This window comes from Eschrichtius robustus, chromosome 3, assembly GCF_028021215.1.
Source record: "Eschrichtius robustus isolate mEscRob2 chromosome 3, mEscRob2.pri, whole genome shotgun sequence".
NCBI lineage: Eukaryota > Metazoa > Chordata > Mammalia > Artiodactyla > Eschrichtiidae > Eschrichtius > Eschrichtius robustus.
In genome coordinates, this window is record NC_090826.1 from 116,875,993 (window position 1) to 116,898,031 (window position 22,039).

Genomic DNA, 22,039 nt, shown 5'->3' on the forward strand with positions numbered 1-22,039 from the left:
GTGGGGTGGGGTGGGGTGGAGTGGGTGGGAGTAGCTAAGTGAACTCATCCGCCAGGGCGGAAGGAGGGTGTGAGAGCAGAAAGATCGGCAGGAATAACACCACTCTTACGAAGCGTTCTCATTGCCTGAAATCTCCCATGCAGAGTCACAGTTTCAAATAGGTTAAAAGGAATCTCTCACTTTTCTTACTGAAGTGTAAATGTTATGTGTGTTGGTGGGGAATGGGTTAGGCATGAATAATAACATACCAACACTTCATTGTGAGCGGGTCTTTTAGACTCACTTTCCTTCCCAAAGGCAGGTGTGGGAAGCACGTGGGGTTGTTAAGAGGGTAACTGGAATGGAAGAAAAGGCAGAAAAGCAGGTTTTGCCAGAGTCACCCAGTGAAGGACCAAATAGCTCCTCCCGAGTGAGGTCACCTAATTTGACTTTACTGCCAGACAATCTTCCCTTGGAGAGCATGGCCCTTGGGACACCCACCCCTTGGCCCCCTGGGAAGAGATAAGTCTGGGAAGGAGAGGAAGGTCTCCCTTGGGGCTGGGAATAAACAATGCTCAGGACAGGGGTCCCCAGGGGGCCATCAGGCCAGGCTGGGGCCAGGCTTCCCTTTCTTTCTCAGTCTCATTCTGTTTCTCCTAAGTTTCTTCATTCTTGACATTTTGCATCTTGTCTGGACTCGGATGAGCCAAAGCCCCACAGCAAGAATTACAAAAAGCAAGAGGATGAGCAATGTCTTGGCCAGGAGACAGAAGGAAGTGGAGGACTTCTCCGAAGGGTAGCCAAGATCTGGGACAGAAGAAGGCAAGGAGAGAGGGACTCACCAGAGAGAAGGTCTGGATTAGGGGGGCAGACACCTACCCCAAATTCCACAAAGGGGGTCTCAAGTTCACAGTCAGTTGATGTTCCTTGGCAAGTATCTCAGGAAATGTATATTCTATTCACAGAATTTCAGGGTCTGGGGTCTGGGGAGTAATCTCAACCTGAGTAAGAGACTAGAAGGGACCTTTGGAAGCTGGGAGGACTAGGAAGGAGCACAGGGAAAGTGGGGGGCCCCCTCCCTAATCCAGGGGTCAAGTCTCCAAGGGAGTAGTTAGGTTCTAGATTCCATGTACTCTCCTGGGGAGAAGGGAGGGAGGGAGGGAGGCAGTAGACTTGAGGCCCTGTGGTCGCTCAGGGCCTGTCTCTGGGGCCCTGGTACCTGCACAGAAGGGCCCAGCAGGGATGAGACGGGAACTGATGTCGCTGATGGGGCTGTTTGCCCGGCATGTGTAGGAGACGGCCTTGTCCCCGGGCCTCCAGGACGTGCTGAGGACAGAGCCTTCGTGGGCCGTGTCAGTGCCGTCCTCCCAGGATATCCAGCAGTTGGTCACATCCAGGCCTGCCTTCCCTACGGATCATGTCAAGGACATATTACAGTACCTTCTTCCCCAGAGATCTCAAAGTTCACAGTCATGTGAGGCTGTGACAGCCATCCTAGATGAAGGAGAAACACAAAGACCCTCTAAGTAATCAGGGGTTGGGTCTGTTTTCCTAAGCTCTTCAACACTGGGGTATGGATGCTGCCCACTGAGACCTGCTTCACTTAACAAACAAGCCAAACTAACAGCACCTAGCCACCATCAAACCTGTTGTTCCAGCGTCCCCAGGGCAGCTGCCAAGCAGACAGAGCTGCCTTTGGCATCTTCTACCTCCCCTTTATGACTTGCCTTCTCTCTCTTACCTCTTCACCCCACCTTCTTTCAAACTCCGTCCTGCCTCCTTGATCTTGGAAAATATTATCACCCCTCCCAGGGGCATTTATAGTTTAATCAGTGCCTCTGCAAGATTCAAGGTAGAAAATCAGTCAGTGGACTTTTCTGGTGGCACAATGGTTAAGAATCCACCTGCCAATGCAGGGGACACAGGTTCAATCCCTGGTCTGGGAAGATCCCACATGCCGCGGAGCAACTAAGCCTGGGAGCCACAACTACTGAGCTCGTGCGCCACAACTACTGAAGCCTGCACACCTAGAGCCTGAGCTCCGCAGCAAAAGAAGCCCCCACTCCCTGCAACTAGAGAAAGCCCACACGCAGCAATGAAGACCCAACGCAGCCAAAAATAAATTAATTAATTAATGAAAAAAGAAAAAGAAAATCAGTCAATGTCACAGGCACTAAGAGGAAATTTGGGCTCAAGTAGAGAGGAGACCCTGATTAGTAGCCCTCAAATCACACAGGAGGACAAAAGGCTCAAGAATGGAGGTGGCATTCATGTCCAAGATGCAGAATCTCACTGGGAGAGAAAGGCTCCCTAGACGTCTGTAAACAAAACCCCTGACCCATCTCACTGCGTTGGGCACATCCACAGGAACAGCGTCAGTCCAGGGCCTTGCTACTCCCGGTCACTTTACCCGCAGTGCAGATACTGGGGTCAGACACACTGGAGGCAGACTGCCTTCCCATCCCAGAACCTCAAGCCATAACCCCGAGTCCTAAGACCCCTGATCCTTTGTGTGAGAAGCTCAGGAGAGCCAGAAAAAGCAGGTTTATGGTTCCCAGTAAACTCACGGTACACATGAAGATTGTAGTGCTGCATGGTGGAGATCTGGGACTTCCTCAGGTTGACTTGAGCTTGGTAAGGCCCCGAATCCTCCCAGCTCAGATTGCTGATGTGCAGGGAGTAGGTGGGCTCCAGGAAGCTCACTCAGCCCTCATAGCGAGGGTTGGTCACCATGATGGTAGCCGGATGTCCCTTTCCCCCTGGCATCACAGTGGCAAGCCTTATGTGGGAGGACCAGATGATGTTCTCAACCTCTTTTTTTTTAAAGTTATTTCTTTTATTTATTTATTTTTGGTTGCATTGGGTCTTCGTTGCTGTGCAAGGGCTTTCTCTAGTTGTGGCGAGCGGGGGCTACCCTTGGCTGTGGTGTGCAGGCGTCTCATTGCGGTGGCCTCTCCTATTGCAGAGCACGGGCTCTAGGGCGCACGGGCTCAGTAGTTATGTCTCACGGGCCTAGCTGCTCCGCGGCATGTGGGATTTTCCCAGACCAGGGCTCGAACCCGTGTCCCCTGCACTGGCAGGTGGACTCCCAACCACTGTGCCACCAGAGAAACCCTCAACCTCTTCATCCAATGGTATTTCCGGGGGAGGCTGATGGACTCCTGAAGGACCACAACCACTTCCTCGGGATCCACACCATCTCCAGAGTCCCCTTTGGCTGCAGATAAAAAAAGAAAATATGGAAACAACACAGCTGGTGTCTCTAGGCTGCTGAGACTGGCAGCAGGGCTGTGGTCTCAATCTCAGTTGAGTATTTTCTATGACCCACACTCAACCTTGTCCTCCAGTTGCCTCTTCTGGCTCTAGCTTTTTGCTGCACCTGACTTGAGCACCTACCAGGGCTTGGCTTCCATCTGTGCCTCACCCTCCAAATTTTCTCTTCTCCATTTGCTGTCCTTCCATATCCCCAGGAGGGATATGGGGCTGCTTCCCCTTCCATATCCCCAGGTTTCCTCATCTCTTGGTCCTGCACTGAAGCCACACCCTAGTCCTCTTTACTCCAGAAGAGCTGAAGCATTTGGTCCCAAAGGTGGTGACTTGCTAGCCCAAGACCCAGCAGGAGAACAGAGGGGGAAAGAGATACTCCTGTCCTGGAGCTGGCAGTCTGCCTCATTACCCACTGACTCATGTTTGCTGTCCCTCAAACTCAGCTGAAATCCCACTTCCTAAATGAAGCCTTCCTAGATCCTACTCTCTGTACTCTCAGACTTGCCAGAAATACCACTTTCCCCAAGTTCTTTGAACACTTTCTATCCAGCCCTATCATTTGGCTTCAGGATACTCTGCCTCAGGTCTCCCTTAGCAGTTCCTATGTTGCTGTGATCATATGACCATATAAACATCTTTATCTCCCCAGGCAGACTCCATCTTTTGGGACATCTCTGTATGTCCTACGGATGCTGGTCCCCATGGAGAAATGATATTTAAGCTGAGACCTCAAGGATGAGTAAGGTCTGCTAAGTGAAGAAGAGAATGAAGGAGATGATAGTTCTTAAACTTCAATTTATACAATTATCAAACCTCAGGGGCTGGGTTTTATGAAAAGGTACATCAGGTCTCAGTCTGAGTATGAAAACTTTTTAACATAAAATCATTTAAAAAATAATATTAAAGCAAGGAAGAAAAAATTCAGTTGAAGATTTGAGCACATGAGTTAGGTTCTCTGAGAATCAGATGCTGGAGTTAGGAGTGAAAGAGGTATAGGGCTTCCCTGGTGGTGCAGTGGTTAAGAATCCGCTTGCCAATGCAGGGGACATGGGTTCGAGCCCTGGTCTGGGAAGATCCCACATGCTGCGGAGCAACTAAGCCCGTGCGCCACAGCTACTGAGCCTGCACTCTAGAGCCCGTAAGCCACAACTACTGAGCCTGCGAGCCACAACTACTGAAGCCCGCGCACCTAGACCCCGTGCTCCGCAACAAAGATAAGCCACCACAATGAGAAGCCCGTGCACCGCAACGAAGAGTAGCCCCTGCCCTCGCAACTAGAGAAAGCCTGTGAGCAGCAACAATGACCCAACGTAGCCAAAAATAAACTAATTAATTAATTAATTAAAAAGAAAAAAGAAAGAGGTCTAATGTGTGTGTGGGAGGGAGTGTGGGGGGTAAAGCCTGTAAAAGATAAAAGGGGAAGGAAGCAGAAATGAGCAAGGAGAGCCTGGGACCATGATGCTGAGCAGAAAGTCTCCGCTAATTCAGCAGGGAGCTCTGCAGCGGAGCTCCCGCACCCTCACTGTGCGCAGTCATTGGCTGGGGCTGCCCAGGAAGTGCATGGGTCCTGCAGGTGCTGCAGCTGGAGGCTGTCAGTTAACTGCATCCCTCGCAGCTGAAGACAGGTTCTCTCTTGAAAGGAGGTCCAGGGGCACCTTCATGGCTGCTGCAGTGAATATGCTGATCATTCAAAAGGTGACTGAGTGCAGATTGATTAAACGTGTCTCCATAAACAGCACATTATACTTATTGAGCAGAGGGAAATAATTACCATCACTCCCTCCCCAGCCCCTACCCCACTCTCACTAAGCCCTTTCCAGTCCAGTGTGGAGAAAGCCCTTCTCCGAACATGATTTTCAAGTGCTCTGGAAATCTGATTTTTTATTCTGGCTCATGGATTGCGACCCAAATGCAACTCCATTTCTGTCTCTCACTGCCTATTCAATCTTATTCAGTGGGGTGGTCTTCCCCTGAGGTTTCTGCTCTCAATTCAGAAATGAGAACTTCTCTCCCATGTATTGGGTTGGCCAAAAAGTTCCTTCAGTTTTTAACTAAAAATAAAAGACATATTTTTCATTTTCACCAAGAACTTTATTGAACAACATATTCACCAGTTTGTTCCACTGCCTTCTGCCATTTTTCAGGCAACTTCATAATTCCATCTTCCCAAAACTTTTTTACCTTTTTGAGCAAAGAACTGTTCCAGGTGACTTTTACAGTCTTCTGGGGAATTGAAATTTTTTCCATGAAAAGAATTTTGTAAAGACCAAAATAAATGGAAATCCTAAGTTGCAATGTCTGGTGAATATGGTGGATGAATCAGAACTTCCCAGCCAAGCTGTAACGGTTATTGCCTGGTCATCATGAAACATGCAGTCTTGCGTTATCCTGATGGAAGTTTATGGGTTTTCTGTTGACTAATTCCAGATGCTTTCATTAGGTGCTTCTTTCAGTTGGTCTAATCAGGAGCAGTACTTTTTGGAATTAATCGTTTGGTTTTCTGGAATGAGCTCATAATAGAGGACTCCCTTCCAATCCCACTATATATACACAACATCACCTACTTTGGATGAAGACCGGCCTTTGGTGTGGTTGGTGGTGGTTCATTTCACTTGCCCCACGATCTCTTCTGTTCCACATTCTTGTACAGGATCCACTTTTCATCGTCTGTCACAATCTGTTTTAAAAATGGGACGTTTTTGTTACTTTTCAGTAGAGAATCACATGTGGAAATATGGTCGAGAAGGTTTTTTTCACTTAACTTATGTGGAACCCAAACATAAAAGCGATGAACATAACCAAGCTGGTGCAAATGATTTTCAGTGCTTGATTTGGATATTTTGAGTATGTCGGCTATCTCCTGCGTGGTATAACGTTGATTGTTCTCAATTAATGTCTTGATTTGGTCGCTATCAACTTCAACTGGTCTACCCGACTGTGGAGAACCGTCCAGCGAGAAATCTCCAGCATGAAACTTCGCAAACCACTTTTTACATTTTCGATCAGTCACAGCACCTTCCCCATGCACTGCACAAATCTTTTTTTGCGTTTCTACCTTTCTTGAAATAATAAAGGATAATGTACCGAAAATGTTGCTTTTTTCTTCCATCTTCAATATTAAAATGGCTACACAAAAATTCACAAATATTGATAAGATTTTTTTAAATGCACGCTGAAATGACAGCTGTCACAACTGAATCTAACAAAATTGTTTCAAATGAAGTTAAAGACAACTAAGCGCTACTAGAGCCATCTAACGGAAAAAAAAAAAAAACCCGAAATTTTTGGCCAACCCAATAATATACAGAATTCCAAACTTAAAGAGAATCAAGCCATCTCCTCTTGCCCTGGCTTGCGTCTATTTCAGGCTGGAAGGTTACAGCAGGGCAGTGGGAGAGGTCCTGCTCTCTGCTCAGCTTCCCCCTTCCTCTTGCTCCCCTCAACTTGCCTCCCCAATTCATGTTCCCCCTCTCCAGGAGGGTGGGCAGGGAGGGGAGGTGGTAGAATTGTTCTTATCTGGCGGAGTGGCTTTGCGCTCTGTGGGTCTGGCAGATGGTTAAGACGAACTCTTCTGAGGAGCAGTTTCGTGGGTTTTTACAGGTTTCTGCTGGTTGTTTCTCTCCTACTCTTGACCCAGGAAGGATGCATCTCTCTTCTGGGTGGTCCTTTGAAAGTCCTTCCTCAGCTCCTGGACACCTGGCTGCATGTCTCATCTCCACCCCTCACCCCTCCAACTGTCCCCACTGTATGGTACCCAGGCCAACCAAACAAACAGGCTGTGTCTCATAGGTGGTCCTCGGTTGCCCTCCAAAAACATTCCTGGCCCCTGACAGATTCCAAGATCTACAGCACATCGCCACACTCCTGGCCGCCTCGCGGGAGTCCCATCTCAGTCCACAGTTGTTTTTAATTCTCTGAGCCCTGACTTAGGCTCCGGTCCCCTTACTCTCACGTGCAGGCACACGTCCTCTCTCTGAAGTCCCATCAGACATAAAACCATCTATCCTTTGAGGGATGAGGTGGGGACTGACAATAAAATAACAGTTATTTCTAAAGAACTCTCTTTCCGGAATTCCGTGGTGGTCCAGTGGTTAGGACCCTGTGCTTCCACTGCAGGGGGCATGGGTTCGATCCCTGGTTAGGGAACTAAGATCCCACAAGCCGCGTGGTGCGGCCAAAAAAAAAAAAAAAGGAGAAAAGAAATCTCTTTCCAATCTCCTTCTCTCAACTCTCCATCCATGGATGAGGGGATTCCAAGAGCGGTGACACAGGTTCTTCTTCATTCTGGTTGAAAATTTCACAGAGGGAGGTCTTCCTCACGCTGCCTTTGATCTCTCCATTCCTGTCCCATGGACACCTCAGTGGAACCACGGCAGGGAGAGTTCCAGTTAACACATAGGGTCCCCTTACCACAGCCTTTGACCCAGTTGATTTCTGCAGTGCTGTGGTGGACAGTTTCATGACTGTGCCCCTCCACCCTGAAGTTTGCACCTCTGCTTTTCTGCTTCAGGGCTATCTCTGCAGCAGTGGAAGGGCATCAGCCCAGTTGCAGTGTAGCTGGAAAGTGTAGGGAGTGTACAGACCCCAGAGGCAACCGCTGGAGACAATGGAGTGCTGCGTTGGTGGATAAATGCCCCAGCCTCCTTGCTGTTCCATGGGATAATTCTGAGGCTTGTTCTCCAGGGTTCTTCAGCAGATTGAGCCCAGTTGTCCACACCTTTTACGGGCTTTTCTCCCTTCCCCATCTCATGTTCCTCATTCTTTTATGTTGGCTTCCTGGATCATCTCCCAGAAAATGCTACCTCTACCCAAGTTCTTGTCAAAGGTCCTGCTTTGGCAGGAACCTAGATTAAGATACTATTATATATGATAAAGTAGTTGAGCCAGTCAAAGTTAGATGCCTTGTCTCCTCTGCCTGGATCTTTAGGGGGCAAATAAGTTAATGAGAAATAAGTCTCGGGACTTCCCTGGCGGTCCAGTGGTTAAGACTCCACGCTCCCAATGCAGGGGACACAGATTTGATCCTTGGTCGGAGAACTAAGATCCTGCATGCCACACTATGCAGCCAATTCCCACCCCAATTGTCCTGAGGTAACAGCCTTGGGAAACAGGGGCCGGTGAAAAGCTGATGTTGTTCTGATGAAAGGATGGGGGGATAATAAAGGGTCAAACCTTTGACCAGATTTTCTCTTCAGCTTCTCGTCAGGAACCGAGACCCACACGGCAGAGCCATTAGCAGATAAGTTCCAAATCAGTCACCTCCCTCCCGCAGCAAATCACATTGAGACCTGCACATGTCTTCTGCTCCATCAAAGGGGCTGCGCCTGATACATGGTTTACCTTCTTCCTTTCTTTTTCTTTTTTAAATGTCAGGGTTAAAAGAGTGATTATTCAGTTGAAATATGAATGTGGCTGGTGAGAACCGAAACAGCCCGCAAATTGCTGAAGGGCACCCAGAGGAGCCTTTGTGAAACAGAGGAGAAAGGAGTGTCCCTTGTGAGGGACCAGCCTGGGCAGGACCCCCGGGGTGGGAGAGAGCAGAGCACATGGAGGCACAGATGGCATCCTGACCAAGTTGGGCAAGAGTGAGGTGGCAAAGATCAGAGAGGGGGCAGCAGAGGTGCCCTGGAGACAGCTCAACTTAGAGCCTTGAGGCCTGCTCAAGAGCTTAGAAGTCATAGTCTCTCAAGAAGTTTACTTTGACAGGCAGGAGAAATAAAGGCTGGAGGTGAAGGGAAAACAGGGTAGAGGGAAAGTTTTATTGTTGCTGACTTTTTGAAATTTTATTGAAGTATGGTTGATTTACAATGTTGTGTTAATTGCTGCTGTAAAGCCAAATGATTCAGTTATACATATATACATTCTTTTTTATGTTCTTTTTCATTATGGTTTACCATAGGATATTGAATATAGTTCCCTGTGCTATACAGTAGGACCTTGTTGTTTATGCTGTTGATTTTTTTTTTTTTAATGGGAGAGATTTGAACATATTTAAATGCTGAGAAGAGAAGAAGCAAGTGGGGAGTGGAGCTGCAGGAAAGAAAGGAGATGGTCAGTGGAGCAAGGCCTCCCCCAACACCCCCAGAAGTTGGGAGGGAGCTGGGATTCAGAGCCCAGGAAGAAGAACCAGTCTTAGATTGCAAGATGGCCCTTCATTATAATAAGAAAAGATGATCAGAGATGCAGGTAGCATCTTCTTTGTCTGTGGCAGGAAGTTAAGGGGTGTCCTGTCATGTGGTTTCAATTTTCTCTGTAAAGTGGAGGCAAAGTTATCTGCTGAAACTGAAGGTTTAGGTGGGTGTGTCAAAGGCAGGTATTTCAGGAGAATGGACAAAGTCTGAAACAGATGAAGTGAGTCTGGGTCCAGGTTTCTTGGGACAGTCCCAGCTTAAGTCTGTTGTCCTGGCCTAATTATTAATCATGATCCTTTTCACTCTTAGAAAGTATCCTGGTTTGTAGGGTAAATTATGTGATTACCCTAAAACAGGAGCAAAATCTTAGAAAAGGAATCACAGTGAAATAGCTAAGCTTTAAGAATTCAAGGTCACCCTTAGCTTTTCTGGTCAACAAATTACCCTAAAGATCTGGAGAAAGGTAGTGGGGTGGGCAGGGGAAATAATGACAGATCTGGAACCAAACTGCTTGGTTTGGAACCTTCGTCTGCAGAATGGGATCCTCACAACACCAGCTTTGTAGGGCGGTTGTGAAAATGAAGTGAGATGATGCCCGTAAAGTACTTAGCATAGAGCGGCACAGAGCCAGGGCTCAAAGAGTGTGAGTTGTGGTTGTTACTGAAGGTTGGTTAAGTGTCAAGATGGTGGGCTTGGGGAGTGTGAAGACCTGGGACCCCTTCGTACTTGGCCAGGGTCTATGGCTACTGAAGAGAATAGGGAAGAAGTCTCTAACAGATGATACATGAATAGGCTGATTTGAGACTGTTCTCTGGCAGCACCAATCAGCCCCTGATCTGAGGACACAGAGGGCTTTGCTGCCGGCAGGTTCAGCCCAGCTCGGTGCTTTCCACGCCACCTGCCTGCTCACCAGATCAGCCCTTTATGTACGCAGAGACGCAGCACGCTGGGCTGAGCCTTATTTTATTTTATTTTATTTTTTGGCCATGCGGCAGCTTGTGGGATCTCATCTCCCCGACCAGGGATTGAACCCTTGCCCCCTGCAGTGGAAGCGCGGAGCCCTAACCACTGGACCACTGGGGAATTCCCTGAACCCCTTTAAAACACACTGCCTGACGACTCGTTCCTTATCTCTTGGGCATCCAAATCCCAGACTGGTTCCTATACCCACACCCTTCCCTCAACCTTCCTTGTAAGTATGATGTGTCTGCCCTTCTTTGCTCAAATCGACTCCCCGCCATAGGCTCTGCTTATCGTTCTCACAGTGCAGGTTTTGTATCTTCTGCATCAGAATCCCACAGAGGGCTGGTTACAATGCTGATTCCTTGGGTTCCACTCCAGACCCAGGGAATCACGACGGGGGCGGGACCTGGTGGTGGCTGTGAATCCACCTGCTTATCCAGGTCCCCAGGGGATTCCGCTGTACGCTAATGTTTGAGAATGTCCCACGCTGCCTGCTCTTCTGTTTTGCTGAAGCAGAGAGAAAGTTCCCCAGCCTGAGCTGCCTTTGTCTCTAATCACAAAATGTTTCTTTCCCAGTGAGTAGAGCTGTGAAACGCTGCCTTCTTGGGCTGGGCTTCCAAGAACATGAGAGGGACTCTGGGGGCTTTGGATCTGGCCTCCTGGGAGTCCCCCTGGGAATTGGGAAGCACTGTGTCCAGGACTGCCAAGGGAAGCAGGTCCGGGCCAGAGCTTCAACCCAAGACGTGCGCCTGCATTTATTCCTTGACATGCGGGGTGCTGATGCAGAACTCGTTTGAAAATAGGAAAGAAAAAAAGTTCAGAATCTACTAATCTTGTCCAACCCCTTATCTTACAAATAAACACAAAAAACAAAAATAAAAACCAGAGGTCCATGGGGTGGAGGGACTTCTCCGAGGCCACACAGTTGCCAAAACCCAGGTCCTCTGGTACCTTGGTGGCAGGACTTTACATGATGAAACAAATTTGGGGTGTAACACACTCTATCTGTGATGTCCCAATACAGAAAATCCTCAGTAAATGTTAGTATTGCTGGTGTCATTATTAATTTGTATGTGCATTCATTCGTTATTGTTAATTTCTATTTGAGACTGGAGGCACTCAAAGAGAGCTCAAGGGGAACAAAGTGGGGTGGCCTGAGGGAAGCCAGCTGGCCGCCCAGACAACTCTGCACAGAATGATACTTTTCTCAGCAAATTCAACACTGATCAGGTTCCAGCTCTCCATACCACCACGGGCTCAAAACTCCAGCTCATCAATGTCCCAGAGTTGATCAGAATCTGGGAGGCTGCCTCATCTTATCAGAGCTGTCATCAACTGATATATAAAAGTAGTCACTCATCCTACAAATATTTAGGAAGTTCCAACAAAGTGCCCGAAACTGCAGGGCCCAGGGCTGTTTCCCTGAGCAGTCTTGTGACCGTATAGCTGATGTTACTACCCCCTCAGAGTTGCTGCTGTCGAGTAGAGAGCCATGTGGGTGGCCTCCCATGGCCAGGATAGAACTCTGAAGCATGCAATTCGGATACGACGGTGTTCCTTGCACTGGCTTATCTTCCTACCCGGCTTTCTTCTAATCTCATTTTCCTGATTGGTGTCTTATTTTACCACATTGTATGCATTTTGTAAAACCTGTGTGAGTTTAGCCAAGCATACAGTTAGAGAGAATAGAAGACCACCCCCACTTCTGACACCAATTGCAAGTTTCAGGGGTTCCCCCAAAACATCCTCAGTTTCAAAGATTTGCTAAAGGGATTCATAGAACACACTGAAAGCTTTTATTCTCACAGGTTAAAAATCAGCCTAGGGAGGAAGTGCAGAGGCCCAGGAAAAGTACCAAACATGTCCTCTCTCCATGGAACCCTAGGACAGTGTTACGCTCCTGGCATCTCTGTGACAATACACACAGAGAATCTCACCCAAGCCTTGGTGCTGGTTTTGTTGGGGCTTGATGACATACGGCCCTCATGACTGATCTTTAGCCTCTAGCCTTCCAAAGTTTGCAGGGAGAAATGATACTGCATGGCCCAAAGCCCTCATCATACATCACATTGTTAGACCGTCTGGTGGCCAAGGTCCCCATGCAAACAAAGACACGCTTATCAGACCTGATATTCCAAAGGTCTAAAGATCACTTCCAGTAGCCAATGGCAAAAGCCAGACCTCTCTTTGGGAAAGTTAATTCTTCACAACACAATGTGTTAAATTCATTTTTCCAGCAAGGGGAGAAGGAAAGAAGGTATAAACCAACCAGTCAAATCGAATCAGTCCAGTGACGACCAGACTCCTGACTAGTCCCCTATTGACAATAGGTGAGGGACCTCAGCAGGGACTCTAGCCCACATCCTGAGCCCCTCTGTTGTGCTTCTTGTGGTACCAAGGGTTGGAAGAGGGAGCCAGGCGTGCTGCTCTGCCCTGAGTGAGGGGAGGAGAGACAGTGCCCTCTGAGGCCAGGGAAGGCAAGGAGATACTGATGAGACTGAGGTGGATTCAGACTTGTGCCATCTTATCACGTTACTAGGGAAGGGATTCCAGGCGGAGCAGGCTAAGATGGGCATGCGTGCAGTAGAAGGGTGGGGGTCCCGGCAGCTTTGCAGAACTGTTTGGGAAGGATGCTGAGTCAAGGTCATAGTTGGCAGTCAGGGTCCAGAGCCTCAGAGCCACTCTCACAAGCCTTCAGCCAGCACCTGGGCAAAGCAGCTGCCATTTCTCCCCTGGTGCTCCGGGGAGTTCTGGGAGTTCAGGCTCCTGAAATACCTCCAGGCTGTGTGGTCGCAAGGTCCCCTCGGCAGAGAGGTATGCAGACCGTGTGACTGCCCACCCCAGCAGCAAGGGGAGAGGGCAATGCAGCCAGCTCTGGGGAGAGGGCATCAGCAGACCCGGGGAGAAATGGGGGCCAAGCTGAGGTTGTGGGGCTTCTTGTGGGTCTCTGGAGCCCATCTGCACCCGGGACTCCAGCTCCTGCCTCTCTGTTCACGTCCCTGTGTGTGCCTCGGTCAGGCTGTCCCCCTCTCTGCTCTCTCTAACACACACTGTATTAGTCAGCTCGGGCTCCCATAACAAGATGCCACAGACTAGGAGGCTTAAAGAACAGAAATGTAATTTCTCACAGTTCTGGGGGTTAGAAGTCCAAGATCAGGGTGCCAGCAAGGTAGGTTTCATCCTGAAGCCTCTTCTCTTCACTTGTAGGTGGCTGCCATCTCGATGTATCTTCACACGACCTTTTCTTTTTGCACGCCTAAATAGAGAGAGAGAGAGAGGAGGGGAGGGAGAAGGGGTGGGGGAGGGGAAGGGAAGGGAGATGGGGGAGAGGGAGAGAGAGGAGGCTCTTGGTGTCTCTTCTTACAAAGGCACTTATCACATCATGAGGGCCCCACTCTCATGATCTCATCTAACCCTAATTACCTTCCAGAAACCCCCATCTCCAAATACCACCATATTGGGGGCTAGACCTTCAACTTATGAATTTGGGGTTTACACAAACATTCAGTCTATAACACACACCTTATGGCTTATCCACAGGAGACAAGTTGCCTGTGTCTGAGGCCAAAATCCAAATGGCTCAGACTTAGTGAGATCCCAGGAAAGTGGTTCTCTAAAGGGTCCACAACATCTGTGACTGTAAAAAGAGGACCCATCTAACTGCTTATTTTCATGTGACCTGAGGTTCCTCTCCCTCTACACATCTCCCTCCTCCAAGGTCCCCATGCTCTGTACCCAGCATGGCGGGAAGAACACAGAGGAGTGAGATCTGACCCTGGCCAGCTTGCTGGGGCTCACAGCCCAGTTGGGAGACAAGACCTACCCTCCACGGAGAGTGTCTCAGGCTTGCTTGTCTCTTTGGAGACACTGTTCTCAGCCTCGCAGGCGTAGTTCCCAGCATCCTGCTCTGACGTCACCGGGAAGAGGAAGGAGACGGCTCCATCATGGGGAGTCACGTGGTTCCGCAGGGTGTCCCCACTGAGGTAGAACGAGGATCGGAGGGGAGGAGCTCCACAACTCGGCTGGTGGGTCTCAAGGTGAGCAGAGGACAGGACGCAGGAACCGGGGCAGCACACAGCTGGAAGGGTCAGCGGGACCCCCCAGGCTCCTCCCTTAGGGACCCCTCCCCACATTCCCAGGGGGCCCCACTGCCCACCACCCAGGCCCCTGGGGAGTGTCTCCGCATCCTCCCCTTACCCCACACCCTGACCTCCAGCTGGGGACTCTGTTTCTGGACCCAGCCACCCTCAAGTGCTGCCTTGCACCAGTAAAGCCCGGAGTCTCCCTCCTCGGCTGCTGGGGTGCAGAGTGATGCTAAGAAGATAGTATCTAGAAGACTATAGATACATATACGTATATAATATATATAAATATATAAGACTATTTATATATATACATAAAACAGCAAAAGAGTGAAAACAACTAAAATGTTTATTAATAAGGGACTGGTTAAATAATTACGGCCCAGGGCTTCCCTGGTGGCGCAGTGGTTGAGAGTCTGCCTGCCCATGCAGGGGACACGGGTTCGAGCCCTGGTCTGGGAAGATCCCACATGCCGCAGAGCAACTGGGCCTGTGGGCCACAACTACTGAGCCTGCGTGTCTGGAGCCTGTGCTCCGCAACAAGAGAGGCCGTGATAGTGAGAGGCCCACGCATCGCGATGAAGAGTGGCCCCCACTTGCCGCAACTAGAGAAAGCCCTCGCACAGAAACGAAGACCCAACACAGCCAAAAATTTAAAAAATAAAAAAATAAATAAATTTTAAAAAAAACAGACCAGCATCCACGGGGCAGAAGGAGGGGCAGGGAGGAAACTAAACACAGATCAGAAAATTAAAAAATAATAATAATAATAATAATAATTACGGCCCAGCCATATAATGAAATATAATGTAGCCATGAGAAAGAGGTATGTCCATAAATACCAAATGGAGTGAGCCCGAAGATAAAGTGTTAGTGAAAGAAAATTAAAAGCAACACGTGAACCCACGTGTACAGTGCACCTCCACTGTGTATAAAAAGGTATACACATACATATTCACACATCTATAAGCTTGCATATGCATATAAGATTTTTAGCATATAGTGGGTAGACCGGGTAACTCGTGGGCTAAGTCTGGGAAAAAACAGTTTTCACAATGCGCTTCTTTGTTCTTTAAAAAATTTTCTAATGTTTTTAACAGCATTCATATATTTTTTAAATTAAAAATCTAGATAAAACAAAAGATTCTAACTTTTATTTCCCGTTTTCCATCCTTTCATAAACCCCTCCTACCTGAATTACCTGAGTAAGGATCCACTCCCTGCAGCAGAAGATCCTGAGGGGCTGAGTCTCTCATTGCACAAGGAGGATGATCAGGAGGAGGAAAGGAGAGACTCTGGAATCGAGAATCTGGGTGAAGGATTTCCCTGGTGGTCCAGGGGTTAAGAATCTGCCTTCCGATGCAGGGGATGCAAGTACAATCCCTGGTCAGGGAACTAAAATCCCACATACCGCGGGGCAACTGAGCCCACGCACTCTGGAGCCCGCGCACCACAACTAGAGAGCCTGCACACCGCAAGGAACGATCCCCTGACAAAGATCCTGCGTGCCGCAACTAAGACCTGACACAGCCAAATAAATAAATACGAAAACAATTTTTTAAAAAAGGTAAACATTAAAAAAAAAAGAATCTGGGCGACCGCAGCTTAGGCAGAGCAGGATGAGTAAGTGAGAAGACTGACAGCTGACCATAGGCTTGCATTCTTGTTGGTGGCAGAAGACAGGAGAGACACAAAGCAGGGTTGGGCCAGAGTCCTTGGAGTTACAGGCCGAGGTCCCAGGTCATGCTGGAAGACACATAAGGTGAGCAGATACAGTCTTCACTCAGAGACAAAAAGAAGGGATTTTTGCTGGCATCATGCTCTCTCTCTCCAGTTATGGGAAAGATTTGTTCTGTCCTGTATGCTGAGCTCACAGCAAAGCCAGTCACGCATCTTATAGCTCCTGCAGGCAAGGCTAGGACTTCAGTTGGTGGAGAGGCCTGGTGTGAATGGGAGAAAGTGGCTGAGAGAGAAAAGCAGAATGTGCACAGGCACAGATGTTCATCACTGGGCACTGGGAAGGAGGGGGTGGGTTCAAGGCCATTCGCAGGACGGAAGAGACCTTGAGACCTCCCATGCCTTCAGACCTGGCATACAGCTCAGCACAGATGGGCACATAAGCTCCAGCTCAGCACGATGAAGCCAGCCTTACTGACTGATTTAGAGTCAGGGGCTGTAGCAACCTCAGCGGGATGGTTGTCCCCTCAGACAGACATTTCTAGTCTGGGTGGTCAGAAGGGGACGTGAATACAGCCATACACACAGAAACAGCAAGGACATGAAACTAAGGACGCACCAAACTTTCCATCACAGGGCTCTGCAATGGAGAAAACTGATGGGGATTAGATTCGACAATAAGGACTTCCTGATGGAAAGAGAGATTCAACATGGGAATGGTGGATACAGGAGGATGAGTGAGTCCCCTTACTCCCTCTTCCTACACACATTTGGGAAGTGCCAGCCCCCACTGCTTCCCCACCCCCAACTGGTCATAGTTCCTGAGAAGCTTCATAGGAACATTTCCGCCCGGCATCTGGCCATCATGGCTCTAGGGTGTCCACGGAGCCAGCCCATGGCATACCTCTCCCCACTCCCCATCCTCCCTGCTTCAGGAGGAATGAGGAAAGGAAGCCAGATGGGACTTAAATGACAACTGCCTCGTCCTCTAAGAAGCATCAGGCAGGACAAGACTTGGGGTCGGGGTGGGGAATTTAGAAAGGATAACTGACTTTGGTGTCAGTTATGAGAGTAAACGTGGATCTTCATACAGGACACCAGATCTGATGAGGTGGGTTTAAGCACGTGGAAAGGACTCTTCATCTCTTAGGAGCCTGGCTCCAACTTGAAGGAGGTAAATGGACGTCTGTAGTCACCTGGGTAACAGATGCTAGGATGGCATCCAAACAGACCAGGACCTAAGAAGGGAGGCAGATAAAGATGCTTAAACTATATCTTACAAGACAGATTCCTGATACTTTTTTTTTTTGTTTCCCTTTTGCTTACCCTAGCCTTTAGTAAATACCTGTCTAAAGGTTTCAGCCCAGCTCAGCCGTGTGTTGAAGAGGAAGCAGAGCTCTCCAAAACCCAGCATGATAGACACTGGGAGTGGTCACCAAGGAGAGCCCCCAAGAGAAGGTGAACCTCAAAAGCCAAAAGAACCTCAGATCTGTGGCCCAGCTGGTCCTCTCACCAGGAAATCCTTGTTCCAGGCCCAACTTCAGGGGTTCTGAGTTTTGTTACTATCACAGAAGGCAATATTTCCTTGTAAACTGAGCTGTAACTGGCTCTCTCCTCTCATGGGAAGGGGAGCTTCTCCCATTCCAAACCATCGTTTCCCAAGCTGACCCCAGAAAATACTTCATATGACTGTGTGAAAATACAGATTGCTTTTCGTTTTGAAGGATAGAGGATTCACTTATGCTTATTTATCATGAGGCACTACATGAGCCTTGTACATCCTTAAATGCATCTCATCAATGCTGTTGGTATTGTTTCCTTTTAACTTCTATTTGATGGTGTTCAATTTTCCGAGTTTCTGTCTCACTTAGTGTGGCCATGAGTAGAAAACCTTGCAAAATTGGTGTGGGTAGGCAGAAGTTATAATGCCGTTTACAAATCAGAAGGAGTAGAAGGCTACCTAGGTGGTAAAGTCTGAGTTGTTTTAGAGAAGCCCTTCTCAAGCACAACTCTCTTAGACACGCCCCCTGCCGCCCCCCCCCCACCGCACCCCCGCCACTGATTTATTTTTGGTTGTCACTACTTTCCCCCAAGTTCTTCTTTAATATGCAAATACTGCTGGGAAGATAAGAGGAAACTACAACATATCTCTGCTTAAAAACTGTTCTAATATGTTTGTAAATGTTTAGGAAAAAAATGTAAATCTCCTTGGGTAAGCAGGATGAGATGAAGCTATGAGCTCATTTTGGTAAATGTGCAAGTTTAAGCATTTAAAGCTAAGAGGTTTAAATCAACCTAAGCTTCCAAGGCCAGGAGTTAAGCGTCAAAGTATGGTAGCCAAAAAAATATTTTATTGACTGGAAGAGACTCTCATGGGACTCTTTACCATGAATAACCTAGAGAAAATAACATAAGGCAATTTTTTTCTACTTCAATTTAACTCAACAAAGATCTATTTCATTCTACTATATGTAGGACACTGTGCTAGGTGAAACTGGGGATGCAACATTGCATATAACTGTCCCCTTTCCCAGGCAGTCTACCATGCAGGACAAAATATATATGGAGACACAAAGCAAAGTGTCAGAGTACTGGGTGAGTTCAATGAAGGGAGATAGCCCACCCAGTTGCAGGGCTCAGCAGGCATGGAGAAGGGATTTAGAGGCAGCTATAAGTAAAATAAATTGTATGTGAAGGAACTGACATAAACAAAGGCACGGAGATGGGAAATCACAATATATTTTAGGAAATATCAGTTGGTCAGGTCTGGATGAATCATAAGGTAGGAATGGGAAGTTAGTGGAAAATGAAGATGAGAGAGAAGATTAGGACCTCTGAGCAAGACCAAGGCAAAGGAAGTTTAGAGCCAATTTACAATGAGTCTTCTGTTCTTTCCCATTTCTGCTTCTGAGAGCTCATCCCTGACCACCCACTAGAACCATGATTCTTAGGCACACTTCCAGGATAGGCTTCTGGGGCACAGACATCTCTCCACAATGAGTTGAGTCTTTGGTTCTCCTCTTAGAAAGACTCACCTTCTCATGTGGCTTAGTGTTCTTCCTTTGGCCACTCTTCCCAGCCTCTTCCCATTTGCCATATCCCTAACCTCTCCACCAGCCTTGGTACTGCTCATCCTCTTGGCCTTTCAACCATGGCTGCCTTTGTTCTCTCTTGAAAGTGACTAGTGATAGAATGGTACCCAACCACATTACCCAAGTGCCAGGCCCTCCTTTGATGGGCAACAGAGTCTCCTGAGGATTAAGAGCTAATTGGAGATCTCAGGCCTATTTAATATGTGTACTTCTCACTCTCCAACTCTTCTCATGTCTTTCTCCAACACTGTCTGTGTCCACGTCTCCTGGACTCATCTGATTCTCCTTTTCCTCGTCAGATGGCAGAAGCAGGAATCACAGGAAGGAGGAGCAACACATACACCAAAGGACTAGGGCCTCCTAATGCATGAGAGGGTAAAAGAGTTGGGATATTGCTTACCCTCTGTTATGTGCTAAATTGTGTCCACTCTCTCCACCATCCCATTCATAAGTTGAAGTCTTAACCCCTACTACCTCAGAATGTGACTGTATCTGGAGATAGGATTTTTTTAAAGAGGTGATTAAAGTAAAATGAGGCTGTTAGGGTGGGCTGTAATCCAGTCTGACTGGTGTCCTCATAAGAAGAAAAGGTTAGAACCCCAAGGCTGCTCGTCCACAGAGGGACAACCCTGTGAAGAGGCAGCACAAGAGTAGCCATCTGCAAGCCAAGGAGACAGGGCTCAGAGGAAACCAACTCTGCTGGAACCTTGGGAACCTTGATCTTGGACTTCCAGCCTCCAGAATTGTGAGAAAATAAATTTCTGTTGTTTAAGCCATGTAGTCTGTGGTATTTTGTTATGGCAGCCCTAACAAACTCATAGACCCTCCCAAGGCCATGTTGGAATGGATGGACTGGAGAGAAGTTTTTGATATTATCAGTGTCTACCAAATCCATGGCATCCGTCAGAAGAAATCACTTCTGTCTTGATATACCACCAAAATTCGCCATGCCTTGAGTTTTATGATCCTGATACCCTGGCCATAACTGACTGGACCAAGGATCAAGGACTGGCAAGACACGTGGGTTTATGGGAGAGCTCCTTATCATAGAGTGCTAAGTTTCTCAATTAGATTCTCTCTGGGGAGTTTTGAATACAAAACAGTAAAAGACCAGGGGAGGCAGAGGTAATAGAAACAGAAGTAGGAGAAGAAAAGACAGAAGAGAGAGAGAAGCTGAGTAAGGAGAACAGCTATATCTAGAGCAGACATTGGCTTCTGAGGGGACAATCAGAGCTGCTGTCGAGTAATTCCCCCTCTTCTGTGAGACCTGACTGTGAGACTGTTGAGAGAGTTTCCTTACTTGTCCTTGTAGCCTTAAAATAAATCACTGTCACTCAAGCTCTTTAAGCCTGAGCCTCTCTTTTTCCATCAATCTGAAAGGACCTACCTACTACTATAGTGTGTTTGTTTGCTAGGGCTGCTGTAACAAAGTGCCACAAATTGAGTGGCTTATATAATCAGAACTTCTTGTCTCACACTTCTGGAGGCTGGAAGTCCAAGATCAAGGTGTTGGCAGGGTTGGTTCCTTCTGAGGGCTATGAGGGAAGGATCTATTCCAGGCCCCTCTCCTTGGCTTGTAGATGGCGTTCTTCTTCCTGTGTCTTCCCTTTGTACACGTCTGTGTCCAAATTTCCTTTTCTTCTAAGGATATCAGTCATGTTGTATTAGGACCCACCCTAATGACCTCATTTTAATGTAATTGCCTCTTAAAAGATTCTATCCCCAAATATGGTCACATTCTGAGATACTGGGGGTTAAGAGGTCAACATACGTATGGGGGTTGGGGGGAGTGTGCACAGTTCAGCTGGTAACAAGTAGGTTTTTTTTTTTTAATTAATTAATTAATTTATTTATTTATTTTTGGCTGCGTTGGGTCTTCATTGCTGTGCGTGGGCTTTCTCTGGTTGTTGCGAGTGGGGGCTACTCTTCATTGAGGTGTGCGGGCTTCTCATTGTGGTGGCTTCTCTTGTTGCGGAACACAGGCTCTAGGCACACGGGCTTCATTAGTTGTGGCACGTGGGCTTCAGTAGTTGTGGCTCACGGGCTCTAGAGCCCAGGCTCAGTAGTTGTGGCACACAGGCTTAGTTGCTCCATGGCATGTGGGATCTTCCCGGACCAGGGCTCGAACCCGTGTCCACTGCACTGGCAGGCGGATTCTTAACCACTGCGCCACCAGGGAAGCCCGACAGGTAGGTTTTTAATGTTTTAATTTTTTAAAACTTTTTTCCAGCTTTATTGAGATATAATTGACAAATAAAACTGTAATATATTAAAGTGTACAATGTGATGATTTGATATATTTATACATTGTGAAATGATTCCCACAATCAAATTAATTAACACATCTATCACCTCGTAACTTTTTCTGTAAGAATGTTTAAGATCTAATTCTAGCAAACTTCAAGTATACAATACAGTTATTAGTTAATTTTTTTTTTAAGTAAACTAATATCTTTCAGTAGTAAGTTCTGAGGATCTATTGTACAGCATGGTGGCTATAGCTAATAACAAGTAGGTTTTTATCTAAAACCAAGGCATTTCCCCAGGCCTCCTCCCAGCCAGTCAGCTTTCCTCCATTGACTTTACCCCAAATAAGCAGCCATTCTGAGGTGATGGCCCTGCTCAGCAACCAGGCTGTCCCTGAGGCCTGATGTTAATGCTTTTCCAGAAAGGAATACTGATGTTCCTACCTACCTCCAACCCACAAGCACAAACTAAATAAAGTATGATAGATCTGTGTATCCTGATATAAAAAGATCTCAAAGAAAATTTTAAGTGAACAAACAAGTTGGAAAACAATCTGTTCAGCATAAGCACATTCACGCTTAAGAAAAAACCTATATATTTT

The 22,039-nt window shown here is 47.6% G+C and overlaps 1 protein-coding gene across 1 annotated transcript; it reads right to left on the reverse strand.

The window, feature by feature from the left end:
- Positions 1-580: 580 nt before the first annotated feature.
- On the reverse strand, positions 581-15,678 carry SLAMF9 (SLAM family member 9). The gene is given in 8 exon segments (XM_068537608.1): positions 581-786; positions 1,199-1,417; positions 1,420-1,473; positions 2,547-2,790; positions 3,100-3,122; positions 3,125-3,196; positions 14,164-14,418; positions 15,624-15,678. Coding segments are annotated over 8 exon segments (1,128 nt in total).
- Positions 15,679-22,039: the final 6,361 nt, after the last annotated feature.